General features: G+C 34.6%; 2 protein-coding genes across 2 annotated transcripts; one reads left to right on the forward strand and one right to left on the reverse strand.

The window, feature by feature from the left end:
- Positions 1-3319: 3319 nt before the first annotated feature.
- LOC135682830 (nascent polypeptide-associated complex subunit alpha) lies at positions 3320-9351 on the reverse strand. Its single transcript, XM_065197897.2, has 6 exons — positions 9200-9351; positions 8981-9051; positions 5893-6203; positions 5280-5312; positions 4016-4231; positions 3320-3622 (listed from the first exon to the last, which is right to left on the reverse strand). Exons 2-6 carry the CDS (start codon positions 9048-9050, stop codon positions 3608-3610), a joined length of 645 nt encoding a protein of 214 aa, XP_065053969.1. The 5' UTR covers position 9051; positions 9200-9351; the 3' UTR covers positions 3320-3607.
- Positions 9352-11778: 2427 nt separating this feature from the next.
- On the forward strand, positions 11779-20773 carry LOC135682827 (uncharacterized). Its single transcript, XM_065197892.2, has 11 exons — positions 11779-11940; positions 12883-13689; positions 14783-14854; positions 15430-15529; positions 15876-15913; positions 16500-16608; positions 17213-17298; positions 18940-19053; positions 19412-19434; positions 19710-19810; positions 20470-20773. Exons 1-11 carry the CDS (start codon positions 11893-11895, stop codon positions 20526-20528), a joined length of 1557 nt encoding a protein of 518 aa, XP_065053964.2. The 5' UTR covers positions 11779-11892; the 3' UTR covers positions 20529-20773.
- The last annotated feature ends 834 nt before the right edge of the window (positions 20774-21607 follow it).

Raw genomic sequence — 21607 nt, forward strand, 5'->3', positions numbered from 1 at the left:
TAGTTACCCCTCCCATACCACCCCCTGGCGCCGCCACTGATTTCACCATGAAATATAGAAAATAATTACCCTCTTTACATTCACAAATATTGAGGCAATCAAAATAATTATCCAAACAATCTTTTGGTTGTACAAAAATTGAAAATGGCTTTGAAAAAAGCAAACATTTGAGTAAACTAAAGCTTTTTGTCTGCAACTCTTCAGTGTTTAAAACGTCAGAACATAGTTCGAAAAGTCTACGCTAGAAAATATTAGACTGGAGGCAATAGCGAAACATAGGCTCATGGAGTAAGTCTAAGGAAACGTGTATACCCAAATCCTAGCTGGCAACCCCGTATTATACACCTCTTCAAAAAATCCCCCATTCAAAGATAAAGATAAACCCTCCACAATCTCGTACAAAAAAGTAGATAAAGATAATGACAAACGCAAGATTTAGAGACAGACTTAATACTCTTTTCATGATATTTCAAATTTCGGGACTCGCGTTTTCCGAACTCAAAACTTGTTCTTCAAGTTCCGCTTATAATTTGCCTGTATTCTATTTGGGTAATTTTTTTTACTTGAACGACTGTCTAAAACTAATGGGCCAATTCGTGTAGGGTCAGCAGTTCTAAAGTACTCCTGCGCTTGATAGAGCATCAGATAATTTCTTTTTTCACCACCAGAATATCAAGCAAATTGTGTTGAATTTATTCGACTGGACGATGCAATTGAAGTTTGCTGCCAGCACGATTCAGATGGATCCACAAAGACATTGCTAAAATGAGAACTTTCACACAGCCTATAGCAATTGGTTGAAAACAAAAGCAGATGTACCCCAAAGGCTCTTTACTAGGACCGTCATTATTCAATACATTCCTTGATTATTTCATCTACAGGAAAAATTGGGAGTTATCACATTTGCCGGCTACAATATCATTTTCTGTTTTGGTAATCGCTCTTAAAATTTCGTTTCTTCAAATCCCGAGAAAAAACTGAAATTTTACCAATATTAACAAAAATAAGCCAAAAAGAGAACAGAAAGATAATTGCTTTTCTCTAGAAATCAAATCATCTACATAAAAGCAAGTTCTCATGTTGCAATATCTCGCGTTTGACAAATCCCCGTTTTGTTGTTGGGTACTTAGTTTGACAAATTGAATAATCTACAAATAGATGTTGAGAATTTCTTGTTGTTACATATATTAGTATCGATATATTATTGTAATTTGCGAGTAATAGTAAGAACAGGGCTCAACTCCAGCCAACGTCTGCATGCAGAAGATACTTTGTACTTGGAACGGTCACAACAAACCATTGCTGGCCTACACCTGTGTCACTTGCTAAGATTCATTCTGAAAAAATGATATCTCTCTTCTATTGAAAACAAAGTATATATCAAATCAAAACTACTTTTTCAGGTTGAATAGGTATCTTTCACTCGGCAAATGATCAGCCTGGCACAAGCAAGGTTACGTTATTAACAGACAAACCTTATATTTGAGTCCTTTAGTTGAAACGAGCAAATCTGCCTAAAACACCCGTTGTTGAGATGATCGTTGTTGATAAGCTCTTGAACATTGTAACTAGAGATGATCCATATATAACTTTTGTAGGATAACTTATGTATAGATGTAGGGAACAAACAACACCCACTAAAAGGGGGAGGAACAATGGCAAAATAGACCCTATTTCTCCTACTACTCATCATCCTCTAAATCTATTCGGTGCTGGAGAGTTCTGGAGCCATAAATGACAGCTGGGTAGATAACGTCACCTAATAGCAAATGGGTATTCGGGTATCTCGAATTTTCGCTGCCGGCTAAAAACCAGCAATGGTACGAATTATTATGAAGCAAGAAAGAAAACAACTGTAGAGAGATGTTTGATAATTCTCGACCTTCGACCAAGAGAGTGTACCTTGCTTCAAACACAGTTGAGGAAAGTAACAAGATTTGATGAGGTCTTTTTGAGCTTTGTGATCCGTATTTTGTTGCCAGTATCATGGCAATGGTTTGCAAGCATAATAAATTCTATCAGTGAAGGGTACTGTACTGTGCCCCCTTTATGGGGTTTTAATATATGTTCCTGTCCCCTTGGGTACTTGAGTTGTATTAGTGATAGATCTAGTTTTAATGCTAGTTAAATGCAGTGTCTAGGGCTGCAGGTATGTTTTATATGCAAAGGTAACTCGCTTCTACGGGTGTTTAGGGGGAATAGGCCAGAACCGAATATTTCTGGAAAATTACTGTGCAACAGTTAAATGATACAGAATCTTGCCATACTTCCCTGAGACATCAAAATTGCTAGGCAAAGCGGCAAAGTTCTCTATAAAGTACATTTCGAACTTACCTCAGGAAAAATTTACAGATTGCATTCATGCGAAAGGAATAAGACTGGTGCGATTATTCAAGCTTGTTAACGACAACCTGTATCACTAATTAGGGTTCACACAACAAGCTCATTATATTTGTTCAACAAACACTCAGTGAGAAAAACAGACTTCGGTTACAAATTACTTCTCGCTGTCAGTTTCATGCCCCTAGCAACTTCTAGGAAGAGTACCTTTCACATCAAAGTGTAAAAAACTGAACTTTTAGGTTCATAAAAATAAATTGGAGATTCCTTTTGAGGCAGGGCTGTTACTTCCTGTAGTGGGGGCAAAATCCACCGTATGCATATCCCTGCCGTACAATCAAAACTCGCGTAAGCTGATTGGTTCAAAAATTTTATAGCATTGCATTAAATAAATTTAATGCATACTTGTTTTATTCACAGTTGTAGAGTTATTCACAAACCTCAGAAAGATGTATCTTCTATTCATTAAACTTATCCTTATCAACATGTTCGTGCTACTTTGTTATGCACGTGTACTATGATTCATTGCGTGTCCCCTTCAGAGACATGGGACAAGACCGTACTCCTTTCCATGTTTAAAATTTTCTCATTAGTTCTTAGAGTTTTGACCTTTTTTAACTAGAATTTTAAAACTCTCGATGACTTTATTGGAAGGTGAGAGCGCAACCACTGTATGAGCCAAAAATCTCAACCAACAAAGAACTAAAGCTAGTACATTAGGCTTTCACTTAATCACCTTAGGAAATTTTATTGAAACCTTCAGAAAGAATCTATGTTTCTTGGAGACAAAAGCAAATCTCTCTCTTTATACTTCCAAAGATTAAAAAGACTTAATTAAAGTTGCTTCATATCACCAGCTACTGTGCGCTTGAAACTGACCTTCCAACGGAAAAGAAGCAACAAAAACCCTGTTATGGTCAATTTCACGCTAGAAATAATAAAAAACCTTTGCAGAAAAGACAACACAGAAAGACTTGCAGCTGACTACCTTTTCGTTTTATCCTTCTTACATTATTAATGACATTGAGACGAAACTTCAATGTTAGCTACTGGAAACGTATGCTTGCAGTGTTGAAGAAAACTGAGTGGATGTGTGAAGCATTTTACTTATCTAAACATTGTTTCGTGTTTCGCAGATATCTTACGCTAAAATTTAAACTGTTTTTAAAAATTCACGATCAAAAACATAAGGGGTATAAAACATGGACTCTTCGCCACTACAAACATACGAACGAGTTTTTGATGTGTCATTTCAGTAACAGCATGCTTACATCGTGAGTTCCTAAAATGGAAATAAAAACAATTTAAAGCTGCATGCATAAATTAACAGAGAAAACCCACTAACGCTAGACTGATGGCGGTGCGTGGTTACGATATTTTGACTTGCTTCGTATTTTGATGGTTCAGTTATTCAAAATTAACTACTTAAATACACAGGTGAAAGAAAAAAGCTAGTAATCTACAACGTGGCGCCACAACATAAAAAAGACAAACCTAAACAATTTAGCAAAATGCATGCTTAATTAATGTTGATTAAAATCTTATTGCTTATTTTCATTCATATGAATTACTGATGACCTTGAAATGCCAGGCTTCTTCGTGCCAGGCAAGGCTTTGAATAAGGCTGATCATTGGCGAGAGTTCAATGGATAGTACAAACTGATCACAAACATACCATAATAGCATTGACGATGTCATTATCGTTCTTCTTCAGAGCTTTAATGGCTTTGTTTCTCGAAACACCTGCTTGGGTCATAACAAGTTCAATTTCTTTTTCTTCCACTCCAGTTGCATCGACTTCTTCCTCATCTGATTCTTCGTTATCAAGCTGTTGGGGTTTGTTGTCAGCTAAAGCTGTAGCTGGCTCTGGAGCTTTGAACTTTTCTGCAGCCTTTAGGAAGAAAACAGACCATCAATAGGTTTTTGGAAAGACACATGCAGTTCTATTATTCTTCTTGATAAAGAAAGAGGACATCATATCTATAGCGATTTAGTAAGGAAACTTAAATGGAAGATTGGAAGACGATGTTGTTGGTCTACACAACTCATAACCAATCAAATCTGGGCAAGTTCTGTCTTTGGTTTAAAAAATGAACGCTTTCATAAAAATGTTACAATATCTCATATTTTATCAATTACACAAAATCTCAAAACAGAATCTTCAAATAGCTTGAAGAAGAAAGCCTGGACTAGTAGCCCTAACCTAACTCTACAATGTTGTGTTTCAAGTCTGACACTCAAATGCCTCTTATTTTATCTAGGATTGGCTCTAAACTGGAAAATAAAACATTGCTACAAAAAAGGGATAATATTATTCAAGAAGTTTTAAGAAGGCAGATCTAAAAGTCATCTGAAAAGGTCCATTTGATAGATAATCTTAACTTCTAAAGGCACCTTTCTACAGGACATGTGTGAGACCTGTTATGACATATGGATCGGAAACATGGGTGGTACGATCAGTTGAAGAAGATATTTTGAGAAGAATGGGAAGATGTACGGTCTGTAAGATGTGTGGATTAAAGTTAGCTGATAAAAAAAATACAAGAGAGTTGATGGAAAGATTAGGACTGGAGGACACAGTTGTTGAAACTGTTAAGCAAGAAAATCAGAGATGGTTGGGTCATGTACTGAGAGAAGGTGCTGATGATTGTGTAAACAGGCATGGAATTTGGAGATTGAAGGCAGTAGAGGGAGAGGAAGATCAAAGCTGAGTTGGAAAGGAATGATGAAGAAGGAGTGTCATAAAGTTGAATTGACCTTTGAGGATGCAAACAACCGAGTGAAGTTGAGAAGCTGCACGAAATGATGGAAGGAAAGACAGTAACCCCCTGAAAAATCCTGACTAATATAATTTGCATTGGAGCATGTCTCCTTAATAAAGAAAAGATTTTGATGATTTTTTAAGAAATCATATTTTTGAAAAAAGTTTAAAACATTACCTGCATTTGGGCTTGCTGACTCAGATCTTCAACCTTAAAAATTAATGAAAATAAGCTAATATATATATAACTTGATAACACAGGTTACAGTATACGAGCTCATTATGTTAAAAGGGTTGATTTAAGTAAAATGAATGTCCTAGTTTTGTTCTTCTCATTACAATTTCAACTTATAAGTTGAATTTCTTAGATAAATTCTGGCTATTTTGATTAAGAATTTCATTCCAAGTCAAACAACTATAAGGAAGTTTTCATCACATAACATTAATACCTAGCACTTTAATGAAACATAAAAACATGGAATTCAAGATGCTGTTTGAAAAGACATTTCCTGGAAACATAGAAATCACTAAAGGTCAGTAATTTATAGCACATCACCATCAGAAATCTCATTTGTATGCTGTAACAACTAGACCTTAACTGAATTATGTCTGAGCCAAGAAATTTTGCTGAGCCTGTTTGATTCAACTAGATGCAGAGCAATCTGTATTTTGCCAACTCGTTCACAGGTGATTTCAAGTCAATATTACTATGAAGAGATATGTTTCTGGATAACATGGCTAAATAACAGCAAGCCACAATTGAATCTTAAAGAAAGTTTTTCTGAAAATACCTTTGCCTCTCCAAAGACAATGTATGTGTCTCCTGCTGGACTTTTGTATACATCTGGTTTATTGACAACAAACAGAATATTTTTAGATTTTCTTATTGTTACTCTGTTAACACCTGTAACACTTTTTAGTCCAAGTTTTGACATTGCCTTCCTTGCTTTTTTCTCACTTCTACTTTGCTTTGCTTTGCTCACTGGCTCTTCTTGGATTCCAGCTGCAGCAAAGGCGTTGGATTGGTTCTCCCCAATAGCCTCTTCAAGTTCTGGTGGGTTTTCATCATCACTGTCGCTTTCAGTCTCAGAGTGTACTGTAACTGTAATTAGGTTACAAAATTAAATGATAGAAATTTAAGCTACAAAGACTTCTGATGACAGGAAAATTAAAATTTGGTCAAAATGCTTGGAGTAATTTCTTACAGAACAAGAATAGGATAAAATTTCAGTGATATACACTTGCACATGTTTAGGTAAACTTGTGCATCAAGAATGTTCCTTGCTGGTTATTGGCTAGATTAGAAACTACATCTGAGAGCAGTGACGGAGCAACTGACTTACAGCAATCAAATTACAAATTCTAGGTGAAAGGGGCTGAGGGAATATTATTTTAAATGAAACTGGTGTTGCTGATAAAGGATTTTTAAATGGTAATGCCATGAAAATCTAAATATATATTTTTGCGATGTTACAATTAAGAACTCTATGCAAATACAATCTTGATTGTGGCAAGAACAACATTTATTTGAATCAACAGAGAATATAGACATTACAATAGAGATGTTATGTTATTAGGCCAATTAACCCAATGTTCAAAGTATTTAGTTCTGGAGATTTGAAATCAACCCATGTTTTGAGATGACTATAGTGCATTACAATCAATTAATTATAGTATTTATACAGAAACAGTGAAATTTTTGTCAAAAACTGTCAGTATTACTAATATCTATGGACTCCCAAAGATAGCAGGCAATGAAACAACAAAGGGAACTACCAGTACAAATCATGGATGAAAATGTTTGTGAAGTTTCCAAGAAAAATAAAATGAGCCTCCTTGTTTGGAAATGATTGAAACTGATACATATCTATTGAAATTAAATTGTTCTAACATTTTCTAAAAAATTTACAATAACATCCACAAAATCACCCCTGGTATACACATATTCACTTTACAGTCTTTATTTTGAAATTACTCCAGACTTAATCTGATGTTTTTAGTGTGAATGTTATGTTGAATGTTACCAACAGCAGAAACATTAGCACCACAAATACTTAAGGCCCATTTCCACTTCATTTGCAATTCACAAATCGCATGCAATCTTTTCTTTGAAATTTGCGAACGCTGGCAAATCGTCATTTGGTGGAAAACCATCATTTGATATTAACAAAATTGTATCGAAAGTAGCAAGAATGCAGATCGCAGTGGAATTTTGTTTAAAATTAAAGTGAAAATGGGGTGAAAGTGTTAATCCCAAAGCAAATGAGCTGCTACAAGACTTTATCACCATGAAATGACAATGCCAACCCCTAAAATTTTCACAATTGACAGGAAAGGGTGTGCAAATTTGAAGAACATGATCTCATTGGTTCAAAGCAAGGTTCTCAAACTGGGTTCACATCGCATTTGATCAAATGAAAAGTGTATAGGATTTGAATCTGTTTGCAATTCGCAAATTGGAAATTGCCTGTGAAATGCAAAATATGAATGAAGTAGAAAAGGGTCTTTACACATAGACTAACATTATGGTACTTAATCTGAATTTCTAGTCAAAAATTTAGTTCAAAATTGTTTTAAATATTCTTTAAAGCAAGGTCAAAAATTGAATTGGTATACTACAAACATACAATTTACAGGCTTTGGAAGGAACAAAAAAGCAGGTACTGGAGTCCCTGAAAAATGTATGGCCAAATTCAATAGCTTAATATTTTAACTAGTAGCTAATGATAACTGAGAGATGAATTGTTGCTTCTTTAATGTGTAACAAGTAGATTCTATTTAAAAACTGTAATTGGTGCTGATTGTTTGTCAGAATTATTAACAATATATATGAGCTAAAAATTGAATTGAATTATGCCTAAGCTGAAAATATTGATTTGAAGAGGTTAAGAGCTCAGCATGTAACCAAATGGCCTGCATATACTTATCTATTTGATGCTTATTCAGTCTGTTTGTTTTTCAGTTTACAGAATAACAAAAAAACCAAATAAATATCATCAAATAACATCAATGAAAAATTTAATTTTTGCATTTACTTTTAAACAACATAAACTATAGCCCTTGATTTAGCTCAAGCAACCCTTTTCACAAGGTCTGGCAATTTACTCACTTTGTATTACCAACTATGATGGATTAGGCGCTCTGGGGGTAGCCAAATGCTCAACCTGGTGAGCACTTGTTTGAACTGGATTGAAGTTCTGGTTGCTTGTAAACACTTTCTGAACATTTTATAGTTGTTTAGAGGAAAGAATCATTTGATGCAATTATATTAGGGTTTAGGATTTATATGTATAAATTGAACTAGTTCAAATGAAGATATCAGCACTGATCTTTTATGAAGTGGGTTTGGCTGTTCTAGCATTTTCTATTGCTGTATGCACATAACAAAATGCTGCTGCATTACTTGACTACCTTCAACAGTACCCTCACTTTGGAATGCTATATATCTATTATATCTGATGAAAGGGTGAGGTGTATAAGAGCAACTTCTTTATGTTAGTAAAAGTAAAGGAATCGTATTGCCGGTTGTAAGCTTCTGTCAGGTACTTCTCGTCTCCACTGAAAGATTGAGACTAGAACAAACTTGAGGATTGTAGCAGAAAGCGATTGTGTCTTGCATCGATCGAAAAACTGAAATAATCATGACCACACTAATAAGAGATTTTAAGGAATAACAACAAAAAATTAACAACAATGCTTGGATAACTACGGAAACGAAAAGCTAAAAAGCTTGGATAACTACGCTTGGAATGAAAGCCTGAAGACCCTGAACAACCAACCTCCTTCCGTGGAAAAAGTACATGAAGCAATTAAATATTATTGGGACATAGGCCAGTCGATTTTACGCTAAACCAAAAGGAAAACACAGCAAGAACCAACCTTCTTCTTCTTTATTTTCTGTCTTCACTGTTTCAGTATTCAGTGATGGATTTTCCACTTCGGCCGTCATGCTGTAAAGGAGATAAGTACACCATATTTTGAGAATGCAACACAGTGGGCCTAAGACCTTAGCGCAATATTTCTCTAAAAATAAAGGCTGTACGACGAAAAGAAGTATCTTAGAAGACACAAATAATAAGAAAGTCTATAGGAACTAACCTGGTAGTTTATTCTTTGGCAGATGTTGAAGATAGACAACGATTTTATGTTTTTATCAAGGCTACCGCATCAGGCACCACATTTATTCGAAATGTTCGCAAAAGGAGGATGCAGAGAATAGACATTGCGTAAACGAGGCACGCGGCGTTCACAAGCGCAAGGTGTGTACTGTCAAAACAGATGCGAATTAAATTCACGCGCTTTATTTCCAGTTTTCAAAGTTTTCTATGTACAAAGATAAAAAATTGAAAGCGCAGTAGAACTGAAAGTTAAAAAAATTTGGTAAGCTGGACTTGGGGCAACTCAAATTCAAGAAAAAAGAATAAAGAAGACCAATTTCACGAAATAATTTCCAGAAAAGCGGTATATTTCCATGATATTTCCAAGAAAGGAAGTTTACATACGATTTGCTAAAAAATAGATTGGTTTTGAAATCTTAAGAAATAGCCTAATAAAAATTTTAGGCTAAAAAATTGAAAGTAGGAACCGTCAAGCTTGAACTCGATGTCTGCGATTATTGTATTAAAATAACGTGTAGTTTTTCGCATTGACAGCTCAAATGGCAGGGTTCAGACAGAATATTCGGTTCTGCAGGGTCCCATGGAAGAGCAAGGTGGATCCTTATGACTTGGGTTTCGAGCAATGTCCAATTCATGACTTTGCTCATTCCAGTCTAGGAATTCACGCAGTTGGACAGATGAAAGCAATAAGCTTTATCTGACGCTAGAGAGAATAGCAACGTGCTGAAAAGTTGTCATGAAATCAACTTTCTGGAAAAGCTCTAGAGCATCTGAAGCGCACAAGAAATCTCTGTTGCAGCGGTAGCCCTACCTTATTTTGCGCATGCGCCGTCAAAAAGCTCCCGAGCTTTTTCCGCTCAAGGGAATTAGTGCAGCTGTGTGGAAACCGGCCTATGGCGAAATTTTAACTGGGCTGAAAGCAAGCTAGACTCGCCCTAGATTGAGAAAAAAAGATTTTCAAACCAGGTTTAACGCGCAGTTCTACACAAAATGTGCAGTTCTAAAAGATTTTTTTGTGCAGTTCTAAAGAAAAATCTGTGCAGTTCTAAAATTTTACTTATCAGGAAAACTTTTGCAGTAAAAAACAAAAAAAAATTTAGTTATAAAACACAAAAGATAATAAAGATGGCGCTCAAATTAAACAAAGACCTATTGCGGTATAGAAATTATAGATATAGAAAGACATTCGATGTAGAGGAAATATAATTTTTGCGAAACTTTATAGTCGCTGTATCGTTTTGAGTCACACGAACAGAAAACACGAAAATGATAGTGTTAAAGCAAGAGAGCCTTTTTAAACTCTCAAATAAGCGAACATCAAAAATTCAGAGCAAAAAATAAACCATGTCACCAGTTTCGAATTTAAATCTCATAGTTGTATGGTCAAAGGACATAGACAGAATGCTAACTTTGAGAAAATTTAACATTTACTTCTAAATATGTTGTGCAATTGCTATTTATACCTTGCTTTACTGTCATCAATTTCGTCCGTCTAACTGGCAAAGCTCGAAAAAAGACGCTATTAAAGTTTTTAAAACATTAGATATTACATCACTATTAAATGTCACTCAACAAACACCATTTTGTTTCCAAGATACTATACAGTTGACTTTGGTTTCTTGTGACTCTATATAGCCAAGAAAACTCACATTGGTTGTCAAATGCTCAAAAATTTGGTTTTCTATTATAATGTTCTGTATAGTTTTGCTTCCAAGTTGAGTTGGAATCTACTTGCTTTTTCTGCAAATCCTTAAGGGTGTGGACAGCAAAAATTTTCCTGGGGGGTAAGCCCGGACCCTCTGCTGTCGGACTTCTCTTTGCCCCTCCAATCTTCCAACCCTGGCTACACCACTGGTCTGGAGCACAAGCTATCTGTACCTGCGCATCATGTACATTTTGTTTATACTTATAAGAACCAATAATTATTCCTTCAACAGAGTGCTCCCGAGAAAAATGTGCAACTCTAAATTTTCCTTAAAAAAATCATGTTTAAAAAAAAATTCAACCTGAGAAAAACTCAAGCCGTGTTGGTTTGTTTCATGTTTGCATATCAAGACTAGGCCTATGTTGCAGATAAAAAATGTCAAGTCTTTGAAAGCTTACCAAAGGACATAATATTACGTAATATAAAATCAAGTTCCGAAATCAAGTTTTCTTTCCTTTAGGAGCCTGGAGTTTGGAACTCAGCTGAAAACTGGTCTTATAGAATTGTATGGTTCCATGTGAATAAGTAATTGCACAGTAATTATGTAGAATTGTTTTTAGGATTGATTGATAATTGAATTTGTGAAACTGAAACTGACTATGGCTAAAAAGCTTGACCGTCAGCACTTTGTTTATTACTCATGATGTTACATTCAACAGTCGGATTCTATCTTAAAGATTATTTTTTAAACATTATTTTTATGTTTATTTAACCCTGCAATTGATTTCTTAAAACATGAAATGAAATCAAAGATGAAATGAAATGAAATGAAATGAAAGGAAAGGAAAGGAAAGGAAAGAAAATGAAAGATAGAGATGCATAGCCCGTGTCAAAGTGCCAAACTTCAACACCATTCTGATACCGAGGCTAATTTTGTGCAGCTAACATCAGGGTAACAAACAGTTCATATCGGCGGTAAAATTTTTGAAAAGTCATCAGATGCCATTACAAATTTGGCAGGATTTGGAATGAATTCGATTTTTGATACCGAGGAGGATTTTGACTTTTCAGACGACGTAAGTCTATTATCCAGATTTAGAATAATTGTTGTGTCCTTATTTATTTCCGGAAGACATGGTGGGAGACTCTGTTTGTAGAAATGTAGACAATTTGGTTTGCACCCCTTTTTGAACTTCCAATTTTAAGATGAGCAAAATAAGCCAAACATTGCACGATTAGAGTTTTAAATAAAAATGCTTCGTTCTTAGACAATCACTCTTTCCCCGACTTGCTTTTTGAATCTTGTGAACTATATGAAATTGTTTTTATAGCCCCCTAGTCTACCAAAAGCTTACTGTATGTCCGCACGAACCCCCCCCCCCCCCGCGGCTTATTTCTCAAAACAGTTTTTGAGTTGGGGGCAAATTCGAGTACTTACTGTACACTTAGGCTTGTTTTGTGGTATGTGAATGAAAAATGATGGTTTCATGCTGGAGATTTTAGCTAAAAATGATTGCTTTTAATCTTCATATGTACCACATCTCTGTACACACTTACAAGCCTTTAAGTTACTTTGCAGCTTATACATGCAATTATTTTTCATTATTTTATAGGATAAAAATTATTGGAAGTTATCTCTTCCTTCCACCATTCATTGTTTATCATGTGCCATATTTATAATGTTAAATTTGGTAGGTAAAGTTGATTATAACAGGCCAGGGCCTGTTGATTATAAAAAGCTTAGGTTTGTTACAAAACAAACCTAAATGTAAAGTATTTTTTCTGCGCGGGGAATGCCAGAACAATAATTTTGAAATTTGCGGATAACAAACACTTCCCGCGATATTGTGCGCAGAATTTTAAGCAAAGACTTTCGAAGAGACCTTGTATTAATTGTTTTTTCTTGCTATCAGAAAAGCATTCCCCGCTCAGACCAAACTTTCCAGACTGGGGCCAGGGCACTGAATATATTTTAAGGTAGGTAAGAAAATAATTTTAAATTAAATTTTTTCTTCAAGGACCTTTTGGATGGCAGCATATTCACAAATTCCAATATTTCTCTTCAATTGGAGAGGGGAAATAAATCAAGCACAAATGGTAGTGATTCAAGTGAACATTTTGGAAATGGTCCAATTCTGAGAACCTTTTTGAATACTGAAAAGCTGAATAACACAGAAACAATTCCTTTTGAGGAATCTTCTAAGGACTATTCAATTTCAACAAAAAGATTAAAAGACATTTCAAATGGTACAGAATCTGATTTGACTATGAAAGGACTTGATATCTTTAAGCCCAGTTGGAGTACAAAGCCTTGTATGATGGATTCTCAAAAAAGATATAATGACCAATCACCTTTGATACCAGAAAATCACAACAGAAATGTAAATCCAAAGTTTAAATTTTTCAAAAAGACGGTTACAACCAATTGTAAAAAAGATAAGATAAATGGAAATTATGAGAACAAAAGTATGCAAGCAATGCCAAAGAAGCCAATGGACATTCACAATACACAAAATGGGTTAAGGAAGTGTAATAGAAATAATAAAAACTCAACAGAAAGTAATGAATTGTTTGAAAAGTCAGAAACCAGTATTGATAACAAATTCCTTGGAGATGAAAGCACATTTGAAGATTTGATGATGGGCAACAAACACAAGTCTCTTGGATCCAGTGACTGTAGTGGAACTTTGCACGAACAAAGATTGGAAGGTTTTTCTCATGGAGAAGAAATTATTATAACATCGTTTTCTAGTGAAGATGAAAGTATTTTAACTTCTTCAAATAAAAGACAATTCCCTGGTCCAGCGGGCCTTTTGCCAAAGCTGGTAAGTATTACTTGACATGTTTAGAAAAAGGAAACTGAAATCTCTTAGAGAATTTAAGATTTTGACCATAAAACAACATGAAATCTGGCCTGGTTGTTTGAGGCAGGCGATTGGCTGCATGCACCTCAGCACTCTCCTAGATCACTCGGGAAGTGCGATTAAATACCCTCCTCTCGATCAATTTAAACCTATACCACCTGCCTTAGATTTTTATTAACATCTTAAGCTAGACATATTTGCACTATTTCTATTTGTTTGAGAAACAATGGCATGTTTATGTTAATTGCATAGAAATATCAAGTATCATATTACCAGCATCAATGTTGAGACAGATATTTTATTTTTTCGTGGTTTTTCAAGCCCCTGTCTACCTGCATTCAAATATTTCAAAAATTTATTAGATAATTTTTTCTATTCGTAAAAACCTGTCCACTTGTTAACTTCTTTTAAATATCAAAAACGAATGCAAAGTTGTCCCACCATGCAAATTTTTGATCTGGCCTGACCGCTAGCAGTTGATCTGGCTGTGACATTTAGTCATTTGATGATGCTAGAGAAAATACCAGGCCTTTGTCTTTTTAAGAAGGCTACCTCGCAGACAGAACAGAACATCATATCATTCAACAAATAATATAATTAAAGCAAAACATAATATCATGACTATTTTAGTTTAGTCTGCTTCATTAATTTTCAAGGAGGAATGCTCATGCTGAATCCAAATGATATAAGTGTGTTAGTAAAAGTCCACAATGGCAGGAGTTTTCAGATGTTTGAGAAGATATTTTTAAAGTTAAAGTGAGACAATTATCTTGTCTTGGGCTGTAAAACATGGCAAAAACTTATTTTAAAACGGAAGAATTTTGTGGAGTTCATAGCATACAGGAAGCTTTATAAAAAAATTTCAAAATAATTGTCCTTTATGATCTGTACTCCCATATGTGGTTAACATTTTATGTACTCCCAACACAATTATGCACAGATTATAGAGTTTTTATATGGACTTGCAAAGCAAATATTTAAAAGTTTCTTAAAACTTGCAAAACAAATATTTCTTGAAACATTAAGAAGCAAGGCGGTTTTTGTATTTTCATAGACCAACATATCTGATACAAAGAACTTTCTAACACCAACAAAGTCTATCAAGAAAAGGGCGAAAACACCAAAGGTTTGAGTAGTTCCACAACACTTGTTCTTTGTAAAATCTTATATGCTTCTAGAATATTTATTTTCTTATGTTTAATATGCTTGTTTTAATAATGTTCCAGACCTTCTTTAGAATTGGCAAAGAAATATAAGATTAAGATATCAAATTGATATGTATGTTAAAGCCATTTTATAAGGTTTTTCAATTTTGCCTTGAAACATAGATCGAATTATGTCAACAACGTTAACAGCAACAGTATAAGATAATAGTTTGTTGAAGTTCAAAATTTCTGATGCATGAGACTTCTAATCTTTTACTAATTTTAAATAATGCATTTTATTGATATTTTACATTTATCATGTCAGTGTCATGTCATTTTATCGTACCATGTCAATTAAAGCCATCATGTTAAGATTATTTAAAATTTGTTGTTGCAGAATTGAATAAAGTAACTGCTGCAAAAAGTTTCCTTTAAAAAATGCTGTGCTAGACAAATGTGAAAGTATATTGTATATTGTAAATAAACAATGTTAAATAGAAATACAATTTTATATTTTTCTGCCAACTTTTATTAATCCTAGAATTTTAATCGACAGATAGAAAACTCGCAAGTTGCGTTTGCTAGGAAAGCAGATAAAGACTTCAAGCAGCCCTTTTGGCTGCAACTTCAAAAGGATGCTATGAACAAATACAAAGGTTCTCAAATGATCCTATTATCTTTTCATATAACTTTTATTTTATTGTAAGTTTATTTTTATATAAATTTTTTAGAAGAACTTGTAATTTCGAAAAGACACAGCAGCTAATTTCGCAAAGCAAAAAAAGATACAGTTGTATGTGTTAGTGTTTGTGTAATTAGCATTGTTTTGGCCAAAAGAATGCAAAGAGGGTGTTGTCTGCCCACTATCGTGAATGACGATTTGTCTTGACCTTTTTGGTATTTTGAAGTAAGCCAAAAGTATCTTTTAACCTTGTGATCTTTTTTCCAAGCATGAGTCATAATGCAACGTATTCATAGGCAATTGTATGGAATTCCTTCTAGGTTTGGTGTATCATTCTATTGCCACAATACATAAAAAGGTAGCGATTTGTGTTTTGAATTGTTTATGCTAATGAAGCAAAGCCAATTGAGAGCTTTTGCGTTTTCTACAGTTGGAATGAATCATTATGTCATTTTTGTCATCCATTATGATAAACAAATAATCAACTGATACAGGCGGAATATTGTTAAACCTATGGAATGAATAAAAACAATATTCTTTTAGCAATATTTCCGCTAGTTTTCACAGCGAGCAGCCCTACTCAAACCCAGTACCTAATTTGACTATTTACTTCTGTTCATGAGTAACAGGCAATACAGTTTATGGATGAACTGGTGAATGAACATTCCTATCTCCTCATCTCGCACTTTATTCCCAAGACCTCTCATTTGCACAAGACCATAGGAATTTAAGCAAAACCGCAATTATTATCAAGGTGTCTTCATATCTGTTGCTGCTGACAGGGCAGCAGAAAGATTCTATCGCTCTGCTGATACAGGGGCTAATTAGTGAAAATGGTTATGGTTTTCTAGTTTTATGGTAGTACACTACTTACCTCTTTGCTACGCTATGTCTCTTATTGCATTTGCTTTGCTTTATACATTTTGCATTTTTCATAACTCCAGGCCCGTGCCAAGCAGTTGGTAAAGGGGAAGGTGCCTCTTATGTGTGCATTGATCAAAACATTCACATTGAATAGTTCAGATGCAAGCATAATACTGAAAGATCCCACAGGTTTGTGATATAAGATATATTTCCAATTGTTTTCTTGATACGTAGCTGCTCGTCATAAGTCTGAAAAAATTGTTTTCATAGGTGCGTTTAGCGTTTCCTCCAGTTCGTTTATTTGTATCTGAACTCAAAGAGCTAATAAAGCTTATGTCCAATGAACAAACGAATATTGGGAAAAGCGAAGCATAACTGGTGAGGAGCTTTTAAAATGAAGTTGAAGTACAGAAGAGAGTCAAGAAGATGCGGTGGGCAAAATCCGATAAAACTTCCTTGATGACCAATCACTTTTTGTAACCTAGATTGAAAGTTCTCAGTGTTAAGATATGCCATTTTGTCTGAAGTTGGAATTAATTGTACTTGACATGCATTTAGTATAGTCAAATGCTGAAGTTAATATTTTTAAAGCATAGTCTTTTCTAAGGGACTTTAGCCAGGTGATAGGACCTTTGTTCTTGTAAAAAGGGGGACCATAAATAGTAGCTATATCGTCTGAGACAAAGGACGGTCGCTGATATTGAAGGGGCGATTGGACTTTAAAAATTCATCTCGTTAATATGGTGCTCCAGTGCAGCTTTTGTTTCGATTCAAGGTCACTGTTTCTTTGCAGGGGAAATTCATGGAACGATTCACAAAGCTGTTTTGGAGGGTTGTCAAACTGGGCTCTGCCCCGGCGCAGGATTAATTCTTAGACAGGTAATATTTTTGCAATCCCAAACATCGCATCAATCCAATCTTTATTGAGCTCTTAGAAGAGTCATGATGTTGGAATTGATAGGATATTTATCTCTAGTGGCTCAGTTGATAATCTAGAGCTTTATTCTTTCTAAATATTTTAACACTTAATGACCAATTCAGTTACTTTTGAAGGATTTTCTGTATTCTCGATCCTTTTATTTTCATTTATCTTTTTTATTAAAGGTTCTTGGAAGTATATAAGTAGCTCTGTAACAGCTGATAATTGATTTAAGCCCTGGAACAATCAATTTTTATGGTTATGGTGTTTAGAATGAAGAAGTACCTCCAAGCTGGATTTTATGATTCATCAAGGGAACTTTATTTTTAATTGAATGCCTTGAATTGAAATTTGATTAAGGCTGAATCTGTGCTCAGCCTCCAGATCATACGCTGCACTATCTTGATGCATGAAATTTTGATTTCGTAGTACTGCCAATACGGTATCTCCGAATAAGGCTTTCCCTCGGTGCATTAAATTGTTATATATGCTATGACACACCCGTATTGGCAGCTTAAATCAATTGACGTACTTGTCTTTTCCAAAGCACGTCTATAAGCATGGCTTATAAAATATTCATTTGTTTATAGTAAATTGGATAAAGAGACGTTCTACCAGTTCTCTATAAATAAAATCTAATAGACAAATCGACGCTGATGTAGCCAGACAGCCTAATGCAGGTTAGACATGTAGATGAACAAAATTTGGCAATATTTGAAAATTGAAAACCGTTTTTCTTGAAAATTGTTTTAAAGTTTTTAAAATTGTTATCCAGCAAATAGGCCTAATTTTAGTTAAATTATTTTTGGCTATTTTTCTTGATATTATTGTTAAGCCATCATATTTCAATGACTCGTGCTGGCTTTTCCTATTGTCCTGATCTGAACCAAAGTCATTTTTGGCATGCTGTCGCTGTAAATTCTGATTAATTATGGTTGTTTAAAGTCCACGAAGCTTTCTTAGGACAAATGCCTTTAGGAAAGCAATGAAACGGGGGCTGAGTTGGGCATGACACCTGAACTTCCTTGTTTTCAATGTCCTTTCTGGTGGTCATCGATTGTATGATCGCTGATTACAAGAGTTGTGTCAAATATTTTTAGCTTTAAGATTTTAAAGGTCTTACTGTGTTTGTTTCTTATCTGATTTGCTATCGAAGGCAATTTTTTAGAATATGCAATCGGTGTTACCTGCTCGCAAAAAAATAGTCAAATGAATTGGAAATTTCATTGCAGTGAGGTACCGAATCAAACCAAATCAAATGTAGCCGTCTAGCCATGCATCTGATTGTATCGATGCGGTTACAGTGATACTGTGCTTTTGCTGCTGATTCGTAACTGAAATGCTTTGCAAATACATTAGAGCGTTCATTCAATTTATTGAATTATTGAAATACGCCTAGCCTTGCTTCGGTATTGATTGTGTATTGTCATTCACCATACAACACTTATGCAACTAAATCTTGTTATTCAGCATACCAATATTCAAAGATTTACAACTTATCGACAATATTTCCAGCCCTTTTCCTCCCTGGGCTAAATTCTTAGGCGGCAAAACCATGGAAACAACCTTTTAGGTGCTTTTTGTAATTTTTTGTCTTTTAGGTTTCTATTTTCAGTCCAACATCTCGCAAACATTACGTCAACATCACGCCTTCCAATATTGTGATATTATTGTCTCCTGACTTGCCGTCGTCTGCTTCTTTAGGATATTCACCGGTACGTATCTATTGAGAATGGATAAACCTTAGCAGGTGTTCAGAATTTGTTTACATGTTTTGCCAGGCTAAGCGAGATAAAAAATTCCGCTTATAATGTAAGCATATTTTTGCTTTCTGTAATCAAGCGATCAAAGTTATTGCATAATAAGTGCTCAGCATTGTCATTCGAGTATTTGGTTTTTGACGCATAAGAAGCCAGTTTGATATTCTCTTACCTTATATTCTGTATTTTTCATATTAAGCCACATATATCTTCTAGCCAATGTCTTTTATAAGTCTTTTCTAGATATAGAATTTATAAGAATTTCTAGCATATTATGATTTTTTCTAAATTAACAACAATCCTTCCTTTATAGGCCCAGCCCATTTTTGAATTTGCGTGAGTGGAATGCTATTTTTCTTGATCTATTTGTAGCTACTAACTCTTTGTTATTCATTTATTAGTATTTAATATTTCCTTGTACGTCATAATTTACAGTGAGTGAAACAACGATCAGTTTGTACTTGTAGCAATTGCCTTTCTTGAAATATTTATTCTTTGGGTACGTTTTAGATCCTTTTTCTTTTTTTGTTCCAAATGGCAATCTAAACTTTTTGATTGATTTATCATTCTTTTTTCGTTGATATTTTTTCTATGTGTATCTTCAATATTAGAAGTGACAAAAACAGAGATGATAGCGACTCGTCCAATGTCCATTCTGGTAGAGTGTCAAAAGATGTAAACGAAGACCTAGATGAAATTCTCACGGAAAATGGTATCAGTTATCTCTTTTCTTGATCAAAGTTTTTGACTTATGCTTGCTTACTTTCCTTGACGTCACCTGACAGTAGACTTTCTGAAAGTTAACTGCGGAGGAGGAATAAGAGAAGGAGAAAAACTTTTTCATTGATCATTTCTCCTCAGCAGTAGCAGTATCATCAACTGCCATGCTTTAAACATAAGAACAGACTTTTGAAAAGTCTAACTTAATATAGGGTGATTTACTATGCTGGTACAAGGAGAAATAATGCTCTTTATTGGGTCATATTGTTTTTTTTATTGCAAGGGAAACATATGGTCCTTCTTATTAGAATTTCACATAGCATTTGTTAACAGATTCGGTAGCTCAAATGGATTCCTACTGGTCTGGCTAGCCAAAGCTACACCCCATCTCAACCACAGCTAAAATTCAATGAAATATTTCTATCTAATTTTATTTGCCTTATATCTTTATCTTTGGTACCTTTGATTTCTTCATCAAGATGTTGCTATTTTTATATCTTATATCTGGTAGAAAGATGAACAGTATCTTAAGCAAATAAAGATTTTGTCAATATAGAAAGATATACGCTTGGCTGTAATAGCAAATTTCAGGGCCCACTTGAATTAAAAGTAGAAGAAGATTTTTTCATTTGTCTCACCTTTCTCTCTTAGATGACTTTGCCTCTTGGTTTGAAGATTCTGAAGAAATTATGGAAGAATTGATACTCTAAACAGATATTTTGGAAAGAAGGCTGCAGTCAAGACAAATTACACGGGCGGTGTCATTACTTTGTTTCAAAATAATATTTGTGTTTTGTGAATAGAATAACGTATCTTCATAGTTCTGTTGTGTTTACATTGTATTAAAACCCACGTTCATCACATCTCTGTCGACTGAACACATCTACTTTTGTAGCCACTGAAGGGAAGTTATTTTCTTATTAATGACCACTGTGATCTGAACCTCCAAATGAAAGATTTTGGTTTTCTTTATTGATACCCTGTACGCCTTGTTGAAATCCTTTTGACGAATAATAGCTCACATTTTACCCGCAATCTTTAAAATCTGAATCATACAACTAAAAACAGCTGCTTTACTTCCATCACTGATTTCCTGGCAAATGGAGTTGATAACTTTTATCCTTAGAATTACATCGTTATACCTTGGCAGTCATCCCGCGTGTGATTCCCGATGATAAAAGATACAATCTTGGCAAATTGTTGAGAGAAACTTTAATTTTTGAAAAATTCAATAGAATGATATAACAGGAATAACCTTACCCTCACCCAAAATCATTGCTGGAGTTGTAGCCGCAACATACAGCTTCAACGTTGAAATTGGGGACTGGGGGAGATTTTTCGACCTTTTGAAAAAAATGCTTTTGGAAACTCTGAACTTTTTTTGTTTGTGATTATAGTTTCGAACGCCAGTTTCGAAGTATGGCAGTCAGCCAAATTACATTGCAAGATCAACTCCAAGGATATAAGAAAGTAATGCCTACAGTTGAATGGCAATGGAATGTGTATTGATGTATTGGAATTCTGCTTCGATAGAATGAAAAACGGTGTCACTCTTTTGTATACTATCACGTTTTGGAACTGTTTTGTTAACCATGAAGTTATGAAGTTCAACTTTAATTTCATTTTCGTTTGGACCATATTTGCCATCTTTTTGAAAGTAGGAAAAGGACCGGGAACAGGATACACCTTAAGAGTTTCATGGCCATTATTCTCATTATAGGAATTTTTTTATGCAGCCATGTGTGTCCCTAGCTATCGTATTCTTAATTTGAGCAGGTGTGCTCTCTTG

The sequence above is a fragment of the Rhopilema esculentum genome, chromosome 16 (genome assembly GCF_057945365.1).
Source record: "Rhopilema esculentum isolate cy_ngs chromosome 16, ASM5794536v1, whole genome shotgun sequence".
NCBI classification, from domain to species: domain Eukaryota; kingdom Metazoa; phylum Cnidaria; class Scyphozoa; order Rhizostomeae; family Rhizostomatidae; genus Rhopilema; species Rhopilema esculentum.

Excerpts from the sequence above, each read along its gene's own strand:
- LOC135682830 (XM_065197897.2), bottom strand. The coding sequence starts at position 9,050 with ATGACGGCCGAAGTGGAAAATCCATCACTGAATACTGAAACAGTGAAG. Across the intron at positions 5,313-5,892 it reads TTGTCTTTGGAGAGGCAAAG|GTTGAAGATCTGAGTCAGCA; the intron begins GTATTTTCAGAA and ends TTAATTTTTAAG. Across the intron at positions 4,232-5,279 it reads GTCAGCAAGCCCAAATGCAG|GCTGCAGAAAAGTTCAAAGC; the intron begins GTAATGTTTTAA and ends TTCTTCCTAAAG.
- LOC135682827 (XM_065197892.2), top strand. The coding sequence starts at position 11,893 with ATGAATTCGATTTTTGATACCGAGGAGGATTTTGACTTTTCAGACGAC. Across the intron at positions 11,941-12,882 it reads ATTTTGACTTTTCAGACGAC|GACCTTTTGGATGGCAGCAT; the intron begins GTAAGTCTATTA and ends TTTTTCTTCAAG. Across the intron at positions 19,435-19,709 it reads CAGCCCATTTTTGAATTTGC|AAGTGACAAAAACAGAGATG; the intron begins GTGAGTGGAATG and ends CTTCAATATTAG.